General features: G+C 37.9%; 1 protein-coding gene and 1 long non-coding RNA gene across 6 annotated transcripts; one reads left to right on the forward strand and one right to left on the reverse strand.

Annotated features, from left to right (window-relative positions):
- Positions 1-2,188: 2,188 nt before the first annotated feature.
- Positions 2,189-2,850, forward strand: LOC117825954. Its single transcript, XR_004633943.1, has 2 exons — positions 2,189-2,299; positions 2,662-2,850. It is a non-coding gene; the product is annotated as an uncharacterized LOC117825954 (long non-coding RNA).
- An 11,035-nt stretch (positions 2,851-13,885) lies between these two features.
- igsf5b (immunoglobulin superfamily, member 5b) lies at positions 13,886-27,004 on the reverse strand. 5 transcript variants are annotated; one of them, XM_034701394.1, is made up of 10 exons: positions 26,928-27,004; positions 25,987-26,083; positions 24,355-24,663; positions 20,292-20,419; positions 19,455-19,620; positions 18,533-18,661; positions 15,429-15,453; positions 15,213-15,325; positions 14,702-14,748; positions 13,886-14,166 (listed from the first exon to the last, which is right to left on the reverse strand). In XM_034701394.1, exons 2-10 carry the CDS (start codon positions 26,039-26,041, stop codon positions 14,056-14,058), a joined length of 1,083 nt encoding a protein of 360 aa, XP_034557285.1. In that variant the 5' UTR covers positions 26,042-26,083; positions 26,928-27,004; the 3' UTR covers positions 13,886-14,055. The 5 variants fall into 5 exon arrangements, with proteins under 5 accessions (XP_034557285.1, XP_034557286.1, XP_034557289.1 ...); XM_034701395.1 differs by lacking the exon at positions 18,533-18,661; XM_034701398.1 differs by lacking the exons at positions 25,987-26,083; positions 26,928-27,004 and adding an exon at positions 25,566-25,770.
- Between the last annotated feature and the right edge of the window lie 377 nt (positions 27,005-27,381).

Raw genomic sequence — 27,381 nt, forward strand, 5'->3', positions numbered from 1 at the left:
TATTGAAATTATGCAATTAATCCCAATTTTGCTGGGTAATCATAAAATGTTCCACTACACCTTTAAAAAGATAATTACTGCCAGAGTCTGAAATGTATATGTTTAAAAGATGTCCATGTTGTCAAGACACCTGATTGATGTTGTGGCCGTGGTCTCCCATTAGCCTGCCAACATGAAAAAAATGTCTGCAAAGGAGGTGCATGAGACGGAGAGGTGCTGTTTACCTATGTTAAAGACTGATGCACTCTCACTAGGCAATCCATGCCCAAGCATGTTTCACTCCTTTAGTCCATTTTATTTGACGGTGCAGTTTTATTTACAATACAAATAAAACACTGGTATAAAATCATGCACCATAGATACTAATAAATGTACTTATTAAATAAAAATGAAACATCTACTTCTGATGTGTGACAAATTTGTTCATAGATACACCTGCATTAGTAGCTGTGACAGATTTGTTGGTGCAGGACTTTCATTCCAATCAGGACTTAATTTATGGAGTTTCATTTGAAGGTAAACAAACACTCTAATATGGTTTAGTGCAGCTTTTATGTTGTCTAAAGGCTGACACACACTACAGGATTCTTCAAACCTTCACACATTTAGAGACCACACACTTGATGACAACAAAAGACAGATCGCACAAGACCTCTCTCTTCTGATCTTATAGTGTGTGGTGTGCACTACGGAGCTAGTCCTGTTAGTCCATCCATTTTATAAGCCAGAGATCTCATGTTGCCCATGATGAGAGACACAGCAATGAGACTTTCTTTTCTTTTAATTCCCCGTTAAATTATTAGAAACTGGTTCAACAGATTACCTCAAGGTGTATTTTATGAGATATGAAATTGCTGAGCCAAGCCTATACTGAACAGGAGCACAAAAGTCCCTGGCTGAGCATTACAGAAGGTCCATCAATAGCTTTTAGCTGTGAACCCTATTAATCATTTCTCATACACCCAACTGACTTGGACAAATGAGGAGGGCAGAGACAGGCAAAGAATCTAAGATGGGATCCTTTTGGTAAGCAAAAAACCTAAAGACATTATGAATCCTTCTAACCCCAAATGTAACCAATGGCTTTCAAAAGTAGTACTATTTTCTGCAGCAAAGATAGAGAACGAGTAGAGCCATTTTTAAAAAAGCACTGACCTTTGTTGACAGAGCATGGGTCATGATATGCTTGTGAAAAATAGGGAAATGTTTCTCAGGATGAAAAAAGATATGTACAAGCAGTGTTAATCATATTTTTCTGCCCACTTTTTCATCCTCAAAGAAAGCAAAGAAAGCATATTCATAGGTCTCTGAAAGAGGGTTTGTGTAATGAAAAATATATTGTATGTTGTCTACAGAATTTACTGCTGTGGTTGCGAAATAGTCTGGAGAGATTATCAGGAGCCTTACACGGTCCACTTAATACCCATTCTTTAGGGATAAGGGATGTCAATTTTTCTAATTTATGGAAGGGCCTTGTGGTTTAGTTGTATCAAGTTAAAGGGTTAAAAACTAGAACACCACCTACAGCAAATAACCAACATGATGTTGCTCTCTACAGCATCTTTGCAGGAAAAAATATGCCTTTTTCTCCTGAGTGTGTAATGCACAATTGATTTTTTTCCATCTTCTTTACAGGATGAAGTGTGGGCAGCTTCCTCCTTGAGCCTGAGGTGAATATATAGAACAGGAAAAATTCTAGAGACATGTGATCAGGGTAGGTAAGGTAAGCTGTGCCCACCGTAGATCCATTCTGAATCATTCTTTTTAAGATTCTAAATATAGTGGTTTATCTCAAAATGAACTGGTATTTGTCTCAGGCGGGCAGAATGGCAGGACAGGATTTGATTGGTTTAAAATTTTGGACCCCAAAAACGGTGATTGGTTGGTGTTGTCCCAGGTTTACTCCGGCTGTAGATAGCAGCTTTTACATTATGTATTGATTGCCATCAGGAAATAAAGATCATTTTAACCAGTATAACAAAAAGTGTATCTAAATCTGACTACCAACCCCAGCTTTAAGCACCTAAACTGTGAAGTGCCCATCTGCAATAGTAAGTAATGATATTAAACATGTCATGCAATACATTTTTGTTGCTTGACATAAAACCAAAACTTGTCAGTTTGTCATACTACAAGACAAATCTACAAGAAAACATGAAAAGCATGTCTGAACACATTATTGCAGACCTTCATCAAAGCATAGAGTGCAATGACCCCTGTGCATGCAGAGCCTGTGTGTGTCCCCTGCCGGTCTGCGAAATGATAGAAGCAGACTTTCAGTTACGCAAGATGGCTTCAGGTAAGCATTTTATGTTACCACCTGTCATTGCCACAGTCCATTAGGAAGTTAAAAGTTGTTTTGGTGTTAATTTAATACTTTTTAAATAATTAATAATTTATTTAGATGCTTGGGTTCCCCTTGTAAACTGTTCACAAACTTAAGCAGGATTTTAACCATGGTTTGAATACATTGTTCCAAGACTGTATTGCCAGTTGACAGAGTTTTAAATGTACCTTTTAGATATGTGAAAATGTATATTATTTATTTCGTGATATATACTAATTGATACATTGATTGATGAATTGATTTATTGACTGTCTGTCTGCCTGTATTCAACTTTCTCTTATAGTATCTCTATTTGTTCCACTTTCTCTCAATAGCAGCAGAAGTCTGTTCAGCAATGAGCCTGGTTCTACTCAAGGTTCCGGCCTATTACAAAGGAAATTTTTCCAAACCCACTGTTGCAAAGTGTTGCCATGGACATTCTGGAGCTGTTCTTTTTATAAAGCCCGCTGAGATATCTTCTGTATTGATTTTGAACTATATAAATAAAGATTGATTGAATTTTCTGATGGATGCTCTAGGGATCCACTGTGCTCGGCAGACAAGAGGCCCCTGAATTATCAGGATAGCTCCACCAGCCAGCATCTGATAGAGGAGTCAGTACTGGATTTTAAGAACAGTTCTTCCGATTGCAAGGCAGTTGGGGGTGAATATCATTAATCAATACTGCAAAATTTAGGGACTGCAGAAGCGCTTATATGCTGAACTGTTACCCCCTCACTGCCAACTGTATTGTCACCTGAGCCTGGCCATGACTGATGGCCAAGTCGGAACACAGCAGACAGAGTCCAGACTTTCAGCAATCCTAGTTCCTCTGGGAGTATAGGCGTCTACAGAACTGCTGTTTTTCACCTTCAGAAAAGTAAGCGCCACAAGAGGTATAATAATAATGACTTTAAAACACCTTTAACAGTTAAATAAGATATATTGAACTAAAAAGTCCCAGATATTAGAAAATACAGGCTAAGTGGACGTTACTTTTTCAAGTGAAGGTGCACATTTTAACTCCAAGATGATGTAATAATAAAGACAACAATGGACTGCCCACACAAACAATCAAAAACAGGTCACAGTAGGCCTCAGCCTCTTTCTTGCAGCTTCAAGTGCAGACTTTTGCATGAAGTGACATTCACCATCATAGTAAACAAGTCCTAAACTAAGTAACTACATCCCTCCCTTTACAACGCAAGGATCTATTTGGCATAACAGTCAATACCCGGTTACAGGACTAAAGTCACTAACATAAGGGAAATTAAATATTGAATAAAGATGATTTTATGATCATCATTAAAAAATGATATATGTATTATGTATAAAAGTAGTGCCTCTGATTCCACAGTTGGTAGACCTACCATGGCTACAGATTTTCATCCTCTTTCTTACAGAACGAACAAAAATCAAACAAAGCATTTAAACTAATGATCAAGTTAAAACAGAAGCATGCTAATATATATTAGTCATTTACTGTAAATTACCATTGCCATTGAAGACTGGGTGAACAGGATTTCTGCAAGAATGTAAATGTTGACTTTTGTCCCCATTCATTTGAGGTGCCGTTTGTAAAGTTGTGCACACTGAAAATAACAGCAACTATTCTCCACATTTAGCACTAAAAAGTCTTAAAAATGTAGAGTGAATTATGAAAAGTCTCTTTATTATCACATTTAGAGGAATATCTGTGTTAATTTTCACATTTAATTTTGTTCTGACAAATATGTTTAAATTAAAATCACTGTTAAATCTAAATGCTTAATGTAAATATAATGTCAAATATAAATGTGAAATCTTAATGTTAAATATAAATGTTAAATTAAAATGTTGATTGGTAAATCTAAATGATAAATGTTTAATATAAATGTAAAATGTTGCTCTGCAAATTCACACTGTCATCCAGTAGAAACAACAAAATGCAGAATGAATTACCATTGTCAAGGGGTTTTGACTAATCCATTTTCTGAGAAGTTTAGTTATAATTCATTATTTGATGTTATAAAAAAGATTATGTGGCAATATGATTGACAGCTTTGTTAGCAATTGCGGGTGGCCATTAGCATTCAGTGCAATAATCTGTTCTGCTATGTATTGCACTGACCCGTAGGATCTTTACTCTTTTGTTGGTAGGTTATGTTATTTTGTACTATGCATTATGGTGAGTGCGTTACATAATTTCTGGTTTCTCTTACTCTGTGTATTGCACCTACAGTATCTCACAAAAGTGAGTACACCCCTCACATTTCTTCTAAAGATGATGCACAAGAAAGTCCACAAACAATTTTCTTAAGACAGCAGACTAAGGACATGGATTACTGGAACCATGTCTTGTGGTCTGATAAAACCAAAATAAATTTATTTGATTCAGATGGTGTCAAGCATGTGTTGGGGCAACCAGGTGAGGAGTACAAAGACAAGTGTGTCTTGCCTACAGTCATGCATGGTGGTGGGAGTGTCATGGTCTAGGGCTGCATGAGTGCTGCCGGCACTGGGGAGCTACAGTTCATTGAGGGAACCATGAATGCCAACATGTACTGTGAGATACTGAAGCAGAGCATGATCCCCTCCCTTCAGAAACTGGGCCGCAGGGCAGTATTCCAACATGATAATGACCCCAAACACACCTTCAAGATGGCCCCTGCCTTGCCAAAGAAGCTGAGGGTAAAGGTGATGGTGGCCAAGCATGTCTCCAGACCTAAACCCTATTCAGCACCTGTGGGGCATCCTCAGACGGAAGGTGGAGGAGCGCATGGTCTCTAACGTCCACCAACTCCATGATGTCGTCATGGAGGAGTGGAAGAGGATTCCAGTGGCAACCTGTGAAGCTCTGGTGAACTCCATGCCTAAGAGGGTTAAAGCAGTGCTGGAAAACAATGGTGACCACACAAAACATTGACACTTTGGGCCCAATATGGACATTTTCACTTAGGGGTGTACTCACTTTTGTTGCCGGTGGTTTAGACATTAATGGCTTTGTGTTGAGTTATTTTGAGGGGACAGTAAATTTACGGTTATACAGGCTGTACACCGACTACTTTACATTGTATCAAAGTGTCATTTCTTCAGTGTTTTCCCATGAAAAGATATAATTCAATATTTGCAGAAATGTGAGGGGTGTACTAACTTTTGTGAGATACTGTAGATAGCACTCACACTAACTAGTGCTCAAGGTTTCTGCCTATTCAAGGGATGTTTTTTTCTTGCCACTTAACTTGCTCAATGTTGAAGTGCTCTGCTCATGGGGGATTAAGATGAGATCAGACAGAGTCCTGCCTGTAAAATGAAACTGGATCTTATTCTGTCTTGTTGTTGGGTGATTGTCATAGGACATAGAGGCACACTTTTCATATTATACAAATAATGGGACAGGGTTTTTGTTTATTATGGCACTAATTAATGATGAAAAAAAAGTTAAATGTAAGCCCTATCCTTTAGAAAATTTGAAATGAAAATTGAAATGAAACACAAAGGCAAAACATCCTACCCTAAGATATTTTAGATGTGTCCTTCTAATATCCTTGTGCGTTTTAGTTATACTACTCTTCCTACAGCTTACTGACTGGACTACCAATGGACCCTGACAAGCAGGAAGTGGAAAACACAATATAACAAGCCACTGGAGACAATATCCTGTGCTCCAGAGAGCAATTAGCCAAACTTTCCATTTATTTATCCAAACACCAAAAAAGTGTGCAGTGACTTCTTGCTAATTACCAACAGAAAACAATTGAGAAAGCTGAGGAGCAGCACCCTAACAGTAGACTCCTCTTTTGTTGTCCCTGATGTTTATATTTCCACTAAGTTATTTATGTGATGCATGCAGGGAGTGCACTGACAACCAGTCCCATGTAGACCGAGGACATTTCTAAGAAGACATAACAGTCTTGGAGCCAGAGTTACACTGGAGACTGAGCATGTGAACCTACTGTGTGGATTGTCAAATGGAACAAAATTCTATCCAACCGAGAAGTACAACAAACACAGCCATAGTGACAGTAGTCAACAAGAGGCGGAACCTTAGATGAAAGTCCAAAATAGAGAACATGCTCGTTGATTTGTAACAACATTATGACTGAACTGACAAGGAGAGGAGTTAGACAGAAATTGCTACTACAATGATTGTACTTGAAAGGTAAGCAGCCCACAACTGTCAGCTCCTATGGTCCACCATGTTTGTTTACTCTCAAGTCACATTTGACCGTAAGTGATTCTGCAAGACTTTCACTTTTGAGAGTCGGGACTCTGGTTGCTGGTGTTCTACGTTGGCATCCTTGTTGCACACCACACAATATCAGAGCAAACCTGTTAAATCTGTTCAAAAATATAATTTTTCATCATCTCTCACATTTTACAAAAATTTCAAGATTTTTAAAATATTTTAGTGTGTGCCAGCCTTAAAACAGAGCAGAGAGGCAGTAGGCAGCAACTGAGTGACATTTGCTTTTAGTCTGTTTTCTTCAGTTTGGTCAATCTCACCTTCATTCAGCTCCTTGTGTGTGTTTTAACTTGTCTTGCTAGTTTCTATAGGGTTTTCTTCCTCTTGTCATTTTTCCGTTGCTCTTAACTGGTCAAAAAAAAAAGAAGACCACAATTCTTAAGTTTTATGATCTCCAAATAAATAGATATTTATGTAGAGATATTTTTCATGTTGTTTCCTAATTCTTAATTTTTTTGCCACTCTGTCAACAAAAAGATAGAAATCATCAACTTTATGTATGTGCTGGACTACTTTCCACAGATTGTTTTGCTGGTTGCCCCTGGCTTTTTTCCTCATGAGAATAATTTGCTGTTGGCATGGGGTTTTGACCAATCAGAAACAACTATTTTACCCAGCCAGGTGATTAGTAAGAAAGTCAGGTTAATTCCTAGGTTTGGACGAGTCACCAACTTGGATATTGAAATCTCTTACAAGAGTAATTCTGTCATTATTGAGAATAATGGAGGAATAATTGAGTGCTCTTTGTGCAGTAGCTTTTCTGCTTGTGAAAACTTGATTTGATCGCTTGTGAGTAGTTTTTTGTTTTGTCAGTCAATGGGCAGGCACAGTCACAGTGGTTTGTTTGTAGTTCAGGTCAATGTGGGATTTTCTTGCGAAGCTTAAGACAATTCTCCACATTATGGACAAATAAAGTTTGTTTTATTGCATTCTATTCTATCCCTGATTATAATTGGCTACAATGAAAAAAACAAAACAATATTATACTCTTTCTGAAAGTACAAAGGATCGGTAGCAGAAAAGCTCCAGGGCTTTGGGCCGAAAACAGAGAAGGTAAAAATGGTATCCCTGCAGGCTGCCACTCAGCACTTGCTGTGTTCAACAGCAGGAGTTGCAGACTGCTTCTGTCACTAGATTACAAGCATTTTTTTTAGTCACATCTCATTAACATTTCTCATCTATATGAATGTAAGTGAGCACTACACCAATGGCGATTACCAAAAAAGTAACAATAGTTTGCTTGCAGGAGTGGAGTAAGTTAAACAAAGCGGAAACCTAATAACATATCATTCTCGTCTCAAGGGTCTCATGCATCATAATTTCCAGTCAGATAAATAAGTGTACTAATAGCATCTAGGTTTTATGTTTTATTTCATGCTTTTCTAAACATAACTGGTTACCCTAAGCATATGCCAGCACTCAATATTATCTTTTCTTAAAGCCACAGTTATATTCACCATACATTACAACCCTGCATGATGCTAGAAATTATTAGAAATTAAGATACTTTAAAAGTAATGACCCAACTTATGTAACACAGTTGAAATACACACTAAATGTGATAAGATGTCGGTTTATCACACCTCTGGTCACAAGATGGGGGCGCTAGAGACCCTGAAGAATGTCCTTGAAATCCAACTTGGGATGCAAATTCAAAATATTCTCTGTGATCAATCTTTGGAAATTTTAATGATCAATTATTTATAACTCATGAAAAACAAAAATGTTTCCTTTGACAAAATATTTAACTTTTTTTTTCCCCCCTAAATGATATTTTCCACAGCAACATGCATCTTACTGGCAGTATTGAGTTGTAACAGATTATAAAGAAGCATAACAATTGTTCAACAAGCTGAATATCAACATGTGGAGCAGGCCCATAAAGATAATCTCTGTGAGTTTAGAGTCATATAAAGTGAGGCTCAAACTACTGAATGAGGAATTGTTAAACTAGGCAGGAGAACGGCAAGTGGACTCGTGTCTCGTTTTCAGCCTACTTGTTCTTAATGAGAAAAATTAGGATGTCGAGTGACAGTTAAAGGGAGCTGGCACAGACCTGATTTTTGCTTAACTTGTAACTCTATTCAGATATAGTCAAAACACAAATCCACTCAAGCTCTATCTGTGACCATGCCCCAGTTTAAACTCAACATCAAAGCCCATACCAATAACAACAACCCAATGGACGTTTAAAACAGTTCTGCTACAAGACTTAGAATTAACCGGAGTGGACATCCTTCATGAAAATAAATTACTCTCCAATACTTCCCTGGGAAACAGGAAAAGCAGTACTAAGTGGCAGGATCATTTCGTATTCATCCTGCATGAAAAAAAAGAGAGATATAAAACTAGAGCTAAGATTAGAAGAAAAATCAAAGAACTTAAAAAAAAGCATATACTGTACCTCTAACCAAATAGAAAAAGGTTGTTATTAATTAAGAAAGATATGAGATTACTGTATTTAGAAAAAAAAATCTGATCAGCGTTAGGCAATGCAACATTTAAGAAGGATCAACTATTGGTATCATAGAAATACTAAAAGTTTACAAGATGGAGTTTTTAACTTTGATTATTCTAAATTGTTAACGTAGTTAAAAGAAAAGTCACAACTTGTGACACAGCTGAAGGGTTTATATGTGTGTCTCATTAGTCTGCCTCCATCAAACTGGACTAACGACCCCATCTTGTGACCAGATGTGTCATAAACAAACATCAATAACTTTTCTGTGTATTTTAGCTGTGTTTACTGAGTTGGGTCTGTACTTTTAAGTTCTGTCTTCATTTGTAATAATTTCTAGTGTTATGCAAGGCTGCAATGTAGTGGTGGATATAACCGTCTTTTCAAGGAAAAAGAGTGTAAAACAATGCGTTAAAATGTTCAGGTTTAAGAAATGTAGCTAAAAAAAATGTAGCCGTAAAACTGGATAAAAGTCTAAGAGCTTCTGGCTGATGGACAATACCTTGGATGCATGCATACGACCATTTGGCTACGGTTATGAAGGTTAAACAAGGAGCACCATGTAAAATTATTGCTTTTAGGAAGGCAGACAAAAGCCAGCAATGCCCTTTTTTTTTCTATGCCTAGATTCGCCTTAATGAATGGCCAATCAATTTGGTAGAGTGTTACTGACACACATGGAGTGACCTTAACGTGCTCTGGGGAAGGGGGATTTTAAGCTAGTAAACAAGACACCAAAGCAGGGTTTTTCAAGGGCCTTATTTTGCCAATGTATTTTGTGTGAATAAGTAAAGAAACCACATTTATTTAATGGCCTGAGCTCTAATGCCAGTGGTGGGATGCAAGTAAATGGAGGGCAGCAATGACAAACGTATTGCACGGGAGAAAGAGAGGACACATGCGTTCTTCACATTCACTGATGACGTGATTTCCAAAGTGTAGATCTGTGTCAGCCATCTGGTGAAAAGAATTGGAGAATACTATCTTCAACAATGCAAGCATGCATGCTGCCTCTACTCAAAGATTTCTGCTATTACTGCTAAAGTGTTTAATAAAATGTGTTATTTTTTTATGAAAATGCTGGGAAGTGAAGATATAAGTGCCATGAACAAAACTACATGATGAACAAAATCATCATGTTTCAGCCATGTTTGTGGTGTAGCTGCGTGGCCTCAGCTGATTCACCACTATACTTAATATTTACTTGGTATAATTGAGAGAATACAACCTTACAACCAATTCCACCATACAATAGATTCTGTTTTTGGTGATGTTTGTATTTGAAGAGATCTCCGATGCTATTCTAATGCGGTCGAGGCAGATGGCTGTCTAACATGAGTCTGGTTCTGCTTGAGGTTTCTGCATGTTAAAATGACCTTTTTTAAAAAAAAAAAACTTGTTTTAATTTTAACCTATATTATTTTAAATGCTGTGAAATTTCAAACAAAGATAACCACTTCATGTTGGGAATTTAACTTAATCTACAGTCAAAATGGCTTTCCAAAATGAGGATTATACTGCTATGCTATGGTAACAATAGAATGACATTACAACCGTTTGGTATGTCCTATGAGTATAATGTCCGGGACACCAGCAGTAAATGCATGTTATCTATTTAAAACATTGCAGCACTAGTGAAACAATAGGGTGAACTTCATCTCCACAACGTACTGCTTTGCATCGTTGACTATTATAAAATGCAAATTTTATGTCAGCCACTTCATGCAGACATAAATCTGTTATTCACTGCAGAGAGCCCCGCACCACATCACTTTTATTGCAGCAACAGTCACACAGAGTAATTTACACTCTGTCCTTAAATCCTGATACTGTATTTTACAAACATTCCCTTCCAATGTCTGGGTATTGCATTAAGTTTGAGATGATACCACACTGGAAAAAAACAAAGAAAGGGGTGTCTCCTAAAACCACCATTAAATGGTAATGTTTAACAGTCTGGACTGACCTTGAAATAATATGTGATACTGCTAAGGGAGAGTAATTGATTGATTGATTGATTGATTGATTGATTGATTGATTGATTGATTGATTGATTGATTGATTGATTGATTGATTGATTGATCAGGTTAGCCAGATGTGGCTAATATTAGCATGGCTAGCAGCACCAGCTTTCAGTCCTCCCTGCAAGTTAATTTCTACATGTTTATTAAGCATTGCCCTGGTCGACAGCCTTCATACCACTTTATCTCCATTTTCTGGATCAAAATCCGCCAAAGCGTGCTGTTCTAAGTGATAGTGATGTGCGGATCGATACTGAAATATCGATACTTTCGATACCAGATCTTTATGCTCTAAAATCGACTCTCAAATCAAAATATTGATACTTTTGATACTTCAATCATTTGAGGCAATGTTTATCATTAACAGGAACGCAGTGGAAAGTAACTAAACCATTGAGATCTTGTCTAAATGATACGTGGTTGGTGGGAACTACTAGTTCTAGTTCTTAATTATGAAACAATAATTTATTTAATGGTTTTATTGTTTTACTCATTTTCTTTTTTATTTGTGTTTAAAACACCATTTTCACATATTTTGTATGATTGTATCCTCTGTTTGGTTTTTCTGTTGTTGTATTAGCTTGGGTATATTGTAAATGAGGCCACTACCTCGATATACTTACGAGTTTAAAATAAATAAATAAATAACTCAGAAATACACTACTTTTTTTAGATTTACCAGACACAATAGGTGTATTTGCACAAAGTATCGGTATCGGATCGGTATCGCCGATACCAGCCTGAATTTTACTCAGTATCGGCTCAGAAAGGAAATCGGTGGTATCGAACATCACTACTACGTGAAGACTTCTGTCAACTGTGATTGCTTACAACCAGTAGTAGTTATCATCAGCCAGAGCTACAGCTCCGACTAGTGGCAGGTAACTGCACTACAGCTGAGCCCAACACATGCCCCATTGCCAGGCCAAGTCAACAAAACAAGATATGAATATCTCCAAGGTTATCTCCAAGATCTTGCAACACAAAAGATGGCGCCAGAAATAATTCTTTTTTTTAATAAAAACTTTTAAAGCTGTCTCGTTTTTTTAAGCTTTTGGCCATAAACCCACTTTACAGGTCGCAGTAGAAAGTTCAGAAGGCCAGAAATTTGGATCATATAATTTGTATTTTAAAGAAAGTATGACTGAAAATTAAATAATGAGTTAAATAATTGCTATTCAACTCTAGTTCCTGAAATTCAATTTCAATCACAAAGACAACCATCCTGTAAATGAGGATGAGCAATTAAGCATCTAAGAACTCCTTTTGGACTATTGATCAGCGTCTAGTAAAGTTTGTGTGAAAATAATTAAAGAGACAAGAACTTACTTGGGTGTCTTTCCTTTAAAATATATTTTTTAAATGGGCTGATAAAGAACCATTAATGGAACAGGCACTTCTGGCAAGTTGAGAAATTGCTGCTGCTTCTCTGTCCCAACTCTCCTACAACATTTCTAATTCCAAAGGCTTCTTCAGTGCTCTGTTCATGCCTAATTCCCCTAAGACTTTCCCTTTCCATCACCTGGCTTCTATATTCATCTTTACACCTGTTCTCACTTCCCCCATCTCCTCTTCAGTCACCCCCTCACTTTGTATCTTGTACTTCATAAGCCTCACTGATAATTAACCAGCCAATTCTCACACATACCCTGGTGGTTTAAAATTGCTGCATTTTTTTCCGCTTGTTTTGTGCTTTTGTAAGGGATCTTCTATTCTAATGGTTACTTCAGCTTGCTTAGTGCATACCTATGTCATGAGTTGACTTTGTTTAGTATTGGATTTTTCTTGTGCTTTATCTGTCTTCGTTTCCTGTTTCTTTTTGTAGGTTTCCCTTGTGTTTCCTCCCTGTGTATTCTGTGTTATACTCTGAGGTCATCAGGTACTGGACTGCTTTCAGTCCCTAGAGTCAGAACGAAACATGGTGAAGTAGCGTTTAGTCATTATGCACCACATATCTAGAACGCACTCTCTGAAAGCTGTAGGTCCGCTCCAACTCTCACCTCTTTTAAACTAGACTAAGACCTTTTTATTTGCCACTGCCTTCCTATCTTAGCTCATTTTAACTCACTTTAACCTAATTTTATTTTTAATATATTTCTAATTTTCCTTTCCTTTTCTGTTTTATTATATTTGTTATTTTAATTGTGCTCTTTTATGCCTGTCTGAATGTTTCCAATCCTTTTAATCTTTTAATGTAAAGCACATTGAGTTGCCCTTGCGTATGAAATGTGCTATACAAATAAACTTGCCTTGCCTATACGTTATCCTGTCTTCCTCTTGTTATTTGTGATCAATGTCTTGTGCTAAGTCCAGACTATTGTGTTTCCTGTTTAATGTTGTAGTTCTGAATCCCTGTGTTTCCCATTTAGTTTTACTTCCTGCCCTTGTGTGTTTCCCCCTTTTTTTTGATTACCCTCATTAGTTTTATGTTGTAGTTCTGAATCCCTGTGTTTCCCCTGTGTCCTGTGTTCCACACCTGTGTTAATTACTCTGTGTATTTACTGTCTTTGTTTCCCCTGTCCTGTGTTGGCTTAGTGTACACCTCCCCTGGTGTTTTGTTTTGGACTTTTTTAAATTTAGTTTCTTGATCATTTCAGTAAGTTTTGTTTGTTCCTTTTGTTATTTTGTTTATGGAAACCTTTTATTTGAAGTCTGCATCTTGGGTCCTCCTTCCTTTTTCCCAACGTGGCAACCTATGTACATGTACCTCATGAAGCTCTTCAACCCGAAAACATGCAGACTATCATTTAAATTCTTGCATTATAGTCATTCCCCCTACATCCCCTGCATTTGACAATCAAATTTAAAATGTGTCCAACGAAAAAAATCAAACAGGAAAATAAAAGGCTGCAAATATAGGTTTTATTAGATGTTTCTGTGATATATTATAAAAACACAGCATAGGCTCACAAAATTCTTTCTTCTAGCTTTAAAACCTGTCAAAACCCCCTTTTAATATTGTACTGTGCAGTAGTTTTCATTATTAACATACATTTTTTATAAAGTAGCATTAAAACATTCCAAGTTAAACTGTAGTAACTGTCCTTATATTCTTATAGCTGTTTTCTGATAGGCACACCTTGTCCAGGCTCTCGGAGTGTAAAGACAAGGTGCTGAAGGTCACGACATCAGGGACCTGAGGCAGAGCAAAAAATGTAGGTTTCAAAATCAGTGTGCAGCACTGAACAGTTAAAATCCTGAATATTTTCCTTGGAACAATACATCTAGGGTAAAATCCCCTGCAGACTCAGTACCACTGGAAGACAACATCTGGCTAAGAAGACTAACTGATAAGTTAGTCCTGTTGCTAATAAAAAGTATGGGTTTGAAGCTACATAAACCAACCCAGAAGACGGTAAGTATCCCACTATTTTGAATTATTAAACACAAGGATAAACACAAAACAAGATATCAATACACTGTATTATCTATTATTAATTAGTCAATTGAAGGTCAGGCTTAGAAAGCCCCTAAGGCACTACTTTATCTTCAACATGGATAAGCCAGAATGATGCCAGGCCATTGATAATATTTGCAGAAAAAAAACAGAAATTAAGAAATCTTACGTTTCTAAAATAGCAGATACTCCTGCTGTAGAATGATTGGTCGCATTATTCAACCACTGTCTCTCTCATTCTCTCTCCCATTCTGTTTCCCAGCCAAGGCCTTACCTTGGAAATGCTGATAATGTCCGTTTTAGGCTCACTGTAAACTTCATCTGTGGGGTAAAAATAAGAAATTGGCCTCAGAGAATTGTAGAAATCAGGGAATTCAGTAACTTATAGCTTATTTTTTTAATTGAAAGGGAATGATGTGTTTTACTGGCAGACGGGATAGAACAAATCTACAACTTTGCTGCCTGCATTCAAAGATGTTTGACATATTTAAAGCTTATATGATTATTGATAAAGTTATAAGAAACAGAAACCTCCCTTAATCAAATAAAAAAATCAATGTAATAGAATTAAAACAATAAAAATAACATCAATGTAGTAGATTTCTGTAATGGGTTTATAAAAGCCTGACTTTCCTTTGCAAATACCAACTAACTGTGAAAACAGTTTGTCAGACTGATATAAAAAAAAAGATCTGTACTACCAGAGTTTCTACCAGCAAGAGAGCTGTGATTAAAAATATACGGTACACTCCTCTTAATGAATCGTAGTAAAGTCACTCTTTCACCTGGGGGTCCTTCATTGAAGAAGCCCAGGTTGACCGTCCCCCCTGTTTCCCCAGGAGCTGAGCTTCTCTCATTTCCTGATTGGCCAAACCCAGAAATTCCCATTTGAATGTCCCTTAGGAAAGGGGACATTTATTTTCTCACAAAGCAGTTCACATTGTTAAAAAAAAAAAAAACATCACGAAGCAAAAAAGTACAGGAAAGGAGCTCTTATTTACCTTATTTCGTCCTGTGGGCTTGGCTCTGAAAAGTAAAAAGTAAGGCATTCAATTTACTGAGCTTCTATGTGGTATCCACATCTTACTTTATTATCCTCACTGCATTGACCAAAGAAACATTTTGCCTGCTTACTCTGTCTACAAAAATATGAATGTCCTGGGTTTTATTTGTTTTAGGTCTAAGCAAGTGACAATACCTCCAGGCAGGTTTGCAGTTCGTTTGTGAAGGCTGGACCTGTGTGTTAATGAGCTTTGTAAAATAGTGTCATGGTTGTCTTTGCCAAAGGTATTCCTAACCATGATAAAAACACAACAAAATAACAATGGTGCAGGTGCCTCTTGCCTTAGGAGAAATATGAACTGTTCCTTTTACTGCAAGATTACCTTTGTCATCATATTTAAATCCCTGCTGTCATGCTTGCTAATGTCTTTGCCAGATGACCTTATTAGATATCTTCTATTACTCAAATAATTATAAAGGATGCATTACTCGCCACTGAGGTGGATGACTAAGAGGGGGCTTTAATACCTGTGAACAGGTCACATTCTCTGTCACATTGCCTAGGAATCTTGCTCAGTAATGTTGCAATAAAGACTGAAGCAAAGACAAGGGTTAAGAAGATATGAGATGTTTTAAGTACATAGATTCAGTCTCCAGATGAGAATGGTCACACCTGCTTTAAGATAATCCCTTAGCTGTAGACCATTGCCATAATTTGCAATGGTCCAGAATCAGTCACAGGGATTAAACTGCATTCTAAATGTGTGACTAAAGGCTACTTTTTTGTTATCACACAAACAGGCCATCTCCTTCTTTTATAGAACAACATTTCCCTCAGGCAGCAGCATCACTGTAACATCCCTGTTTCCTGACCATACCATTTACATGTGTGCATGTGTGGATAGAAATGTCTTAAGTTCACATCAGAGAGCTTGTCTTTGTCTTGTGTTGGCTCAGGCTTGATCTGAAAAGTTACATATTTTGCAAAGGTAAGGCTGAACACAACAGGCAAGTTCTTAAGTCTTTTGGCCTGTGTAGGGCTCAAGAAGGGATCTATCGGAGCCTCCTGAGGTAAAGCAGAATTGATTAGAAGGACATCAGTGCAAAGTTCCTACCAACTTATTCATTCTCATCAACAGCTAATCAAATGAGTCAATGCATCACTATCAAAATGTGGTGTAGGAGTTCTGCAACTGAATCATGTACAGGGTCATCCAAGTCAACTTAAAAAACATAGTCACAGCGCCAGCAAAGGCTGAGCCAGGAATCAATCCGTAGAGGGCCAAATCACAACAAACATTATCTCAAGACGCTTTTACAAACATCACAGGTCTAGATAATACTCTATGTTAAATTATCAACAAAGACCCAACATCAAAACCAAGACCAAATCCACCATGAGCATTGCACCTCACAGTATTTAGCTAGTTACAGTGGTAAGGAAAAACTTTCAACAGCTCCAACAGCCATCTGCTTCGACCAAGTTGGGGTAGGAAAGAGGGGTAGAGGAGAATAAGAGAGAGAGAGCAATGATAGTGATGGGTGGGATAGTAGGTGTAGTAGTAGTTGAAGTAGGAGCTGTGTTGCCGCTGGAGTCCGGCACATCTGTAGCAGCTGGAGTCTGGAACGTCCACAGCAGCAGGAAGTAAAACACAAGGCCAGACCAGTTAGTGGTCTCTTGTCACATGTGGGAGACTAATGAACTTAAACTTTGAATAAATAAATAATTTTAAAAAATACACTGACAGTAATCAACATTAACTTTGCTACAATGTGCAAATATTTAGTGTGGGAATGTCTTGAAACCATGAATCTGGTCAAAGGATGTTGTGAAAGCTGCTTTCGAAAATGAGAGGTGAATTTGTATAGATTTCAATGATGCTATGCCGAAAAGACATTTACGATCTGTGAACAACTCAGGCCTTACTTTGCATCCAGACTATGCACAATTAAAACAACATAAATTAAGTTGGTCCAATTAGACTTAAGATTGTATTTTGTAGATTGTTCAAATATGGCCTGAAACTTGCCCTTGAAGTAAAGTTAAAAAGCATATGAGCACTATGTTTTTGGAAGAAAGTAATTGTACATGAAGGGTTTGACAGTTTCAAAAGACAGTCTAATGACATACATAAAGTTGCACTCAGGGGTTAATCGAAAGAATGGCACCCTCTCTACTTTTAAGATTGAGCTTAAAACTTTCCTTTTTGATAAAGCTTATAGTTAGAGCTGGCTCAGACTTGGACCAGCTCTTAGTTATGCTGCCATAGGCTTAGACTGACGGGGGAACTGGCGCACTGACACACTGGGATCCTATCTCACCCCCTTCCCCCCCAACCCCCCCAATCACTTACTTTAACTCTACCTGTCCCATTAAAGTTACTAACCCTAGACCTTTCTGGAGTCCCTGAGCTCCATTGTCTCATAGGTTTCTCTGAGTTGCTGCAGTTGACAGCCTGCTGCTGTGAACGGCCTGCTGCTGTGGACGTTCCAGACTCCAGCTGCTGTGGACATGCTGGACACCAGCGGCAACAGCTACTACTAATAATAATAATATCCGTGTCATCTGTCTGTCTGTCTGTCTGTCTGTCTGTCTGTCCGTCTGTCTGTCTGTCTGTCTGTCTGTCTGTCTCTCTCTGTCTCTCTGTCTGTCTGTTTGTCTCTCTCTCTCTCTCTCTCTCTCTCTCTCTCTCTCTCTCTCTCTCTCTCTCTCTCTCTCTCTCTCTCTCTCTCTCTCTCTCTAAATGGATATATTTATAAATAATAATAATCTAAGTCATTTGATTTACAATTTATAAGGATGCACAAGCACAAACCCATTGTCCTGGGATTCAAACCATCAACCTTGCAGTTATACACATAATTCAATAATCTTTGTGCAGCTGCTTTTTACTGAGAAGAAAACCTTTCTGCTGACAACAACTATTCTGCCTTTGTCAGAAAAGATATCGCGTGCCCTTGGTGAAGGCCAGCATGAGGCAGTGCAGAGTCACACAGCATGTAACCACCTGTCTTCCTCATTATACTTTAATCACACCTTCTGCACTTGAAGGAGGTGACTGTTTTTCACCTACAGCAATTTAAGAAAGAGAAAAGTGCCTACTTGCTTGTCTCCTTTGTCTGTACCAGTGGACAGCGATGCAGAGCAAGAGGAGCAGCATAAGAAGAAAGAGGGAGGTTATTACTGCCAGCGGGACTGTGCAGTCATCACCTTCCTGCACTACCTCTGCAACTGAGCAGAAAAGTTCATTACATTGTTTTTGGTAGAGAAATGCTGTAGCAGTATAGTGCAACTTATCTAATCAATTACATATTCAACAATAATAATAACATCAATAATAATAATAATAATAATAATAATAATAATAGTAATAATTGATACAATTTATGTAGCGCTTTTTGGGGTACTCAAAGACGCTTTACATATAGTTCGAAATTTTTTATTTAAAAAATAAAAAATATATAATTAATTAATTAAAAATAAAGAAATAAATGCAATAAAAATAAAGAAACAGAACGACAGGTGCGGATCGGGAGTAGAGGTTATGTGTTGTAGGCTTTTTTGAACAGGAAGGTCTTGAGGTGGTTGTCAAATTAATTTTGAAAAGAAGCCCTTCATAATTTGCAGTAGGCATGAGGATGTGTGTTACTGAAAGCTGCCCTTAGTGGACTTGAAAAATGTCAGAAATCAAAGTGTTTTATAACTCAGATCACAATCCAGTATTTGTATTTGGACTCAAGCTATTCTTCAGTTGCTATGATGAAAACATCAGCAGTGTTCATCTGCCAGCTCCTTTCTGATTCAATCTCTTCTTAAATATGGCTGATCGATGATCTGCAGCTGTCCCATAAGATAAATGGATAAGGGGGCAATAACAAAAGGAATTTCACCAAGAAAGACAGGTAGAACAAAAAGAAACAGGAAGAGAAACAATCAGAAATGTATTGAGAGAGAGATACATTTGCATAGAGCAAAGACAGGTTCTTCCTGTCCATATTTGTCATCTTTTGTTTTAAGTACTCACCCACTGTGAGACGAACACTGCTCTTCTGTGGTGTGAGCAGGGCAGACACTGAGGCCAGACAATCCACCGAAGAGCTCTGAGCTGCTGTAATGCTGAGGTTACTGCTCACAGTGAAGAGGCTCTTACTTGAATCTTCAATACTGATGTTGTATTCAGCCTGGCTTATCTTCATAACAATCAATAGAGAAAGATATCAGAATTGTAATATTTTGCTGGGGTGTTCATGATCTCATATTAAATATCTAAAATAAATGAAAAAGTTGAATCTCTGCACCCAAGTTGGTATAAGAGCTGTTTTCCAATCAAGCACATATTGTTGAAAACTAAAAATGTTGGTGTAGGAGTTGATGAGCTTTTTAGAAATGATAGATATAATACATTTGTTTATTTTTTTTCAGCACGAAAGCCCTTTCAGTAAACAAAACCAGATGGCTCGGCCTGAGAATTTAGATTTTTATAGATATCCAAGTAGATCACATCTAAGCTCTACAAGATTTACATATGAAAGTGGGGCTCCGATTGTTTGATTAAACAGTATGCAAGGGACAACGCAAGAATGGGAAGTACATAACTAGCTATCATCTTTTCATTTGGCATGATTCACAGAGCAGAGAAGGGTGCAGTAAAAGTGTAGGATTAGGAGCAGTTGTTTTTTTAGATCATTTTATTTCTATGTGTAAAGGAAGAGTCAAAACAAAACAATTATTGAAAACTTTTTGTCACAATAACTCTGTGGCAAAGTTATATCTCAATCCTGTGTGTTTTCTAATATAAAAAGGTTTCCAAAATTGTAACATACCTTATATAGATGAATAATGATGACGATGATTATGTTACCTTTCTGTCGTTCACCTGCCACTGTATAATAGGTTCAGGGTACCATCCCGCTGCATGGCATTCAAACAATACCAACCGCCCTTTAAATGCCAGCATGTCACTGCCAACAACTTTCACGCTGCCCTTTTCTGCAATCAGAAGAAAATCTATTCACAAACCTGAATAATATTCTTTTTCCTTTGTCTGCCTGCCTGAATGCATTTATAGGAACTTCTACAAAATCGTACACATGCAACAAGGTGTGTAAGCTCATGAACTGAAAAAAATTTACGAGAATCCATTTGATCAACAGTCTTTGAATTCAAACAATTAATCAATAAACATTTATTTGTATAGCGCCAACTTACAACAAAAAATATTACATAACATAAAACATAGAGTATGGTCTAGACCTGCTATGTTTGAAAAAGTGTCTTGAGATAATGTTTGTTGTGATTTGGCGCTATACAAATATAAATAGATAGATAGATAGATAGATAGATAGATAGATAGATAGATAGATAGATAGATAGATAGATAGATAGATAGATAGATAGATAGATAGATTGATAGATTGATAGATAGATTGATAGATTGATTGATTGATTGATTGATTGATTGATTGATTGATTGATTGATTAATTTGATTGATTAAAAGTAACAGAAACAGTTTTCATTTGTATCAAGTGATTAATCCCATGTCTACAAGTCCCTTCTCGATGACTGCTTCTCCTCTTCCCCCTTCCTTTTACTTCATCTCCATCTCCTGCAGTTAAACAAGCCATTTAATTACCAGGAGATACAATATCTCATATTTATAAGTCTATTATCTGGCAGAATGAAAGGTGGTGACTCCAACAGAAATTGCTATGGACAGATAATTACAGAAACTCCCGTTCTTTGTTGAACAAATAACATTTCGGTGTTGATTTTGTTTCTTTGTATGGTTTTTTGGTTGTCCCTTTTCCTCCAGCGCCTTTTATTTGATTCCTAATTGACATCATAAACATTGTGCCATCAAATTCTGCACAGGGTTGTCTCTGATAGTAAACTCAAGCTGCTTATGGTTAGTGGATAAAAGTTGGAAAGGAACTAGTTGCCTCATTTGCACTGGCTGCTGAAGGGTTCTAGAATCGAATAGAATAGAATAGAATGTACTTTATTTATCCCAAAGGGAAATTCAGTAATCTAGGCCATCTTTGAAGATGAATACAAAGAAAGCAATACCATCTAAAAGCTCCAATCTAAGGGTGTGTTCACCGGTGGCTTGATGGCTTTGTTCATACATTATGGGTCTTTTTGGCCAAAGCACACACCATTGTACATCGGAAAAACAATGTCATGTTTTCTGGTTGCACTTTGTAGGAAGCCTCTGAGACACCAAATTAAGGTTAACCGGTTAACCTTCAAACAAATGAGTCATTTGTTTACTTGGAGGTCAAATGTCTCATCAACGTTTAGGCAGATGAGCACATTTGTCAAATGTTGGACACTACTCACAAAAATACATTCACATACGGCAATGGATGTATGTGTGAGAGTGTTTATGTTGTATGTATTGTGAAATGCATGAAGTTGTAAAAGGCTTGAAAAGTGCTACGTAAGTGTAGTTCAATTCCACTGATCTCTTAACAGGGGTCCAATAAGGTGAGATTGTTGCTTCACTGTGAGTATTTAAAGACTTATACGTATCTGTGTGTTGGTTTGGTGTTACATGAGGAATATAAATAACACATTCACTGTGTATGTCAGTTATAATTTATTCTAGAGAGTGCAGGCAGTCATTGCAGGCACGCGCACTCTTCTCTGATTTATACCTCCTTTTCTGCAGCTCAAGTCTTTATTGCTGCACCCTTCAATACTCAACAGTACACACAGCCATCTTGATTCCTAAAGGGAAATGTTTGTGTTGTGAGCATGTGCTGTATTTGTGTTTATGTGGGTAAGAGAAATAAGCAGAGAAAAATAATAGCAAGCAGGGGTATGTGGTCGTATTTGTATCGTCTTCTTAAATATTAGACAATTAAACCGCAGGGCGTGGACAACAGCACACAGTTTACCAGCTCACAGTAGATTTGTGGCTCCATTCCAACAATATATTTGGAGCTGCAGTACACAAATCACAGGCAGAGTTGCTGACTGTTAACTGTGCTTGCCAGGATGCACAATTAATTCAAAGGCTGTGTCAGGCTATAGTGATCCTGTGCATCCAGACTGGGAGGCTTGATTCACCATACACTACTGTTAATGGCTGCATATGTCAGTGGGGATTTGCAGCACTGGCAGCAATAAGGGCTCTCTCCATAATATATTGGAGATGATGGGTCATTGGTTTTGTTTCCTGTGTCTTTTTGCAGAAGGGATGTTTCCACACACATTTTTTAGCTGAACTCTGGGACTAGTTTTATTTACATAATTAAGACCTGAATGGTAAGGTCAAGAAAAGCAAAGGTCATGCAAAAATGTTGTCATCTAGTTGGTGGTGCACCTCTGTAAACTCAAGTACAACCGTGCTGTATGTATAGCGCATTCTCCTTGACATGTGTTCTATTTTGTTTATATCAGACGAAGGGACCTTACAATGACTACAAATTATTCCTTGGTCATTTTGTCTCATTCACAAGAAAAATTACAGTATCCAATTCTGGTCTCTTGCAGTTTTTCTCAATTGTTTTCACACAAATACTGGTAGTTGAGACACAGTGACCACAACATGTAACCAATGCACTAACCCCCTGAACCAATTATGCCAAACTACAAACACAATTCCTGCTTTACACTCAAATTGCAGTTCTAAAACACATTTTTTTCAAAACACTACACACAATTCTCTGCATTTGGAACACACTGTCATTCAAAGTTCTAAAGAATTGCCCTACTATACACACTGACTCATCACATGGGCAAACACCTGTCACACAGTTTTACAATTAGCAACCAGAGCTTTAGCATAAAAGGGCAACAGGTGAGCTTTTCTGTTTTGGAGCAATGGATGCCAACTATGGGATCAGTGACAGAGCCAGAGCCAGAGGAGTGAGAGTTATGGTAACAGGAAACTGAAGTCATGAACATGGTCCTAGAAAATAACGTCATAACATTACGGCAAATACAAAGAAAAATATAGAAAAGAATGTGATATTTCAAAATATTGATATGGCTTATCAGCACTAGACCGTGTCTTGGGCAGAAATATTCTGAGGATGAAGCAGGTGTACAGGGTGCCATTTGAACGCAATTCAGAAAGAGTCTTGAAGAATTGCGATATACCAATTGCACCAGTTCATCTTCATCGAGGAGGTTGGATTCAAGCTAAAAAAAAAACGAAGGAGGGGAAGGAATATAATCGGCCAGCCTGCCATTGTTGAAGTCCCTGGCCAGCACAGAGGGAACATCAGAATTTGTGCAGCGATTAACCACCATGGCGTCATCCATCACCATTCTATCCTTGGCCCCTACAACATTATCCATCTGATCACACTCCTGGACACCCTACACAACACACTCATTCCACTAGATCAGATAGACAGCCTAGAGCAGCTCAGGTATATTGTCATTTGGGACAACGTAAGTTTCCACCGGGCTGCTCTGGTTCATAACTGGTTCACTGCCCACCTGTGCTTTTTAGTTGTTTATCTCCCTCCATATTCTCCATTCCTCCATCCTATTGAGGATTTTTTTTCTGCCCAAACCTTAATACTTCAGCATCACAGGAGGAGAGGAGAGGAGAGGAGAGGAGAGGAGAGGAGAGGAGAGGAGAGGAGAGGAGAGGAGACTCTCCACTTGATATTTATATCAGAGGACAAATCAATTTACCCCCACACTATCATCAACTATACCACAGCAGCCAACAAACATGCCTGGGCATCTGTACTCCACCATACAGGCACCAATGATTCCTCATCCCTTATGTTCACAGTGATCTAATGAACTGTCTTCAAGAATCTGAAGGCTTGTAAAACCCTCTAGCATTAATGAGCAGGAGAAAAATATGTTCTGCCTTCCTGCTAAATGAATCTAGGTACCACATGCAAACATATAGAAATAACTTGCTCAAAGAATCATGCTCACTTGTTAACATACTTACCTTGTACAAACAGACTTGATGTTTTCCTATCAATGCTCTGAAGGTCACAGGTCACAAGTCCCAGGTTGTGCCTCTCTGTGTGTTTTAGGACAAACACCCAACTGTTTCCCTTGGAGTTTTTCTCTGCTGTCACGTTAGGGTTGACGGAGGGCAGGACACCATCCTCCTCAGAGATGACGAGAACAGGAATACCATTTAGCTGCCAAACCATAACAGCCCATCCAGTGTTGGAGGGGCTGCAGGTGAACCGGGCCTCTTCTCCTCGCAGGACGGTTAGTTTTTCAGGCGACAGCTTCAAGTGAGCCCCACCTGTCAAATGTCCAATGGGAGACATAAATTAAAACACAATAAATAATTTCTCTATGGTACACATACATGCAGGTGTGGAGCTCATAGCTGCTTAGCATGCCACAAAGACTGGAGAAAAAATAAGCTGCTAGCATACCAGAACCCCAAAAGCCTTTCTTCTGCTGAGCACAGTGTCATACTGGTAACACTATACACTATACAATAACACTATATAATAACAACAAGTGGTTAAAAAACACTGAAATCGAGACTCCGAACAGAAACTATTAGGAAGGGGAGCGCGAAAGCCCTGTTGAAAATGAAGTGGGTGACACTGAGCCGAACATAACTGTGACTATTTAGCATTCAGTGAACTCTCCCTAGCACATGGTGGCAGCAAACTACGAGGAAATGAGGAGGAAGGTTTCTTGTTTGGGGGTCTGAGAATCGTATTTTTAAATCAGATTTTTGCAGATGATGTGGTTCGGTTGGCTTCCTCAGGCTGGAACTTCCAGTAGACATTGGGACGGTTTGTGGCTAAGTGTAAAGCAACTGGGGTGAGAGTCTGAACCTCTAAGTCCGAGGCCACGGTTCTCTGTCTGGGTGCGGAGTAAGTCTTTGCCTCAAGTGAAGGAGTACAAGTATCTTGGGGTCTTATTCACATGATTGCCAGACGGATTGGTGCTGCATCACTAGTAAAAGGTGGGATATATATCCCATCTGGCCTCGTGATGCCTCTGGACCCACCCAGGAGGGTCTGGAAAGTGTCACTGAGGAAAGGGGTGTCTCAATCAACTTGCTTAGACTGCTGCCTCAATGAGCCGACCCCAGATAAGTGGATGATAATGGATGGTTGGATGGATGGACGGAAGAAGACAATGAGTATTAATGGAAATACATGAAGCATGCAATAAAATGTTTACCTTAGTCCTCTGGGTGATGTATAACTTGTTTGTGATAAGCTAACTCCATTAACTTCTCCAACTAGCATGCAAAGTCACATACAATGTATCCATTTCAAAATTAGCTCTGAGAAAGATCCAGGCCAGTCTGTATTATTTGCCTGAGAAATGAGCATAATCTATGTGTAGTCATATTGGGACCATAACCGGTGAAGTCCCTGGTAATTGTCAATAGCTTACAGTTAACTAGATAGGCAGCCATTTTGAAGAAAATGAATTGTAAAGTTACCAGGCCCTCTATTTACATTGTCTGTAGGTTCAATCTGACGGGTGCAGATATTAAGCACTCCAAAGCCCAAAATATGATACAAGAGCATTACTGACTCTGAGAAACATGTCCATACAAAGAAGGTAATGTTTTTCCATTGATTTAAACTCTCACCTTGAATCCAATATAAAAGCACCTGCACCAGCAAAAAAAAGATGTCCATGTTCATTAATGTGAACTCGGTCAAGACACTGTAAATTTATGAATGAACCTGAAACAATAAGAAGAGAATTAGTCCTTACATAGATTTAAGATTTAAGTCATAATAAAACTTTGCTATTTTCAGTCTATTAACTTTACAGACTGAACAAAGACTATCTGGGAGATGTTTTACCTTCACATCTCCCATAGAATAAATTGTTCAAGTTATTTGACATCTATTTCATCTCCATCTGATGAAATTGGTTAACATATTTTCACATCTGCTAATCATTTACATTTAAGGATGACTGGATATGGCATGTGGAAGTTTGTTTTTAGCTTAAAGCACTGCTATGTCTACACAGAGCTGCTGGCATGACTGCAGTATGATAAGAAAATAAAAGTCATAAAAATATATAAACCAAATATCAATGAATAACATTGTCTGTTAACAGTTAAGAGGACAGGTCAGAAAAATTAAAGGGCGGATTTCTGTTAGATTCAAAATTCAAACAGACAGAAAACCACAAGACTTTATTGTTATTCATTAGAGTTATTATTTTCAAACGCGTCCCATGATGGAAGCATACATTTTGCTTTTTTAAAAAATAATATTTCTGTTTGTGTATTATTAGTTTCTCGTGGAAGAAACTGTAATTTTGATCACATCACCACAAATTGTATTTAACTGAAAGTGTAATAGTTTTACTTTAATTTGTGAAATTGTTACTCCTTGTAGACTTAAAGTTAAGGGGTAAAATATTGTGCACGAGTAACTTGCAGTACTGCACCTGTTTTCTTGACCATTATTTCACACACAGCAGGAAATAGCAGCTCCTGAATAAAACCGGCATCCAGGCAAAGTGTGCAACAAATTACGAAAATTCACAGAGCACTTATTTTGTCTGACTTACCCCAATCATGTGTCTTTGATGATTACTGGAACACAAGGCGGGAACATGCCAGATATATTGCTTCTTCTTCATGCTGGGTGCTCAGCAGTGTCACCAAAAACTGTCTAGTTAAATATTACCAAGTGGGAACTTTGTCCTGTGCTACAGGCAGGTGTAAATACAAGCCAGAGTGACTCAGACAGCAAAAATGCCTCTTTTTAAGTCCCAGGTTCCCAGGGGCCATACAAGTAAACCTCTGTTCTCTTCAAATTAATGTGTTTGGACACAATGTAGGCTCTGAAGTTTGACGTTGCATTGATGCCATACTGCCTGTCTGTTAACTGTTCAAATGTTTGTATTGAATACCATAAAATTGATATTCATGTTATACAAAGTATGCATTAAAATAACTTTGGTGGTCCTGTGACTTTTTCATGATAAGGTTTATATCTGTAGTGACAAATAGTCTCTAAAA

This window comes from Notolabrus celidotus, chromosome 14 (genome assembly GCF_009762535.1).
Source record: "Notolabrus celidotus isolate fNotCel1 chromosome 14, fNotCel1.pri, whole genome shotgun sequence".
In the NCBI taxonomy this organism is placed as follows: Eukaryota; Metazoa; Chordata; class Actinopteri; order Labriformes; family Labridae; genus Notolabrus; species Notolabrus celidotus.

Bases quoted from the DNA above. Each gene is read 5' to 3' on its own strand.
- igsf5b (XM_034701394.1), bottom strand. From the start codon at position 26,041: ATGAACATGGACATCTTTTTTTTGCTGGTGCAGGTGCTTTTATATTGG. The intron at 20,420-24,354 runs GTAAGTATGTTA...TTCTGATTGCAG, and splicing joins ATCAAGTCTGTTTGTACAAG to AAAAGGGCAGCGTGAAAGTT. The intron at 14,749-15,212 runs GTGAAAGAGTGA...TTTACCCCACAG, and splicing joins CTTCAATGAAGGACCCCCAG to ATGAAGTTTACAGTGAGCCT.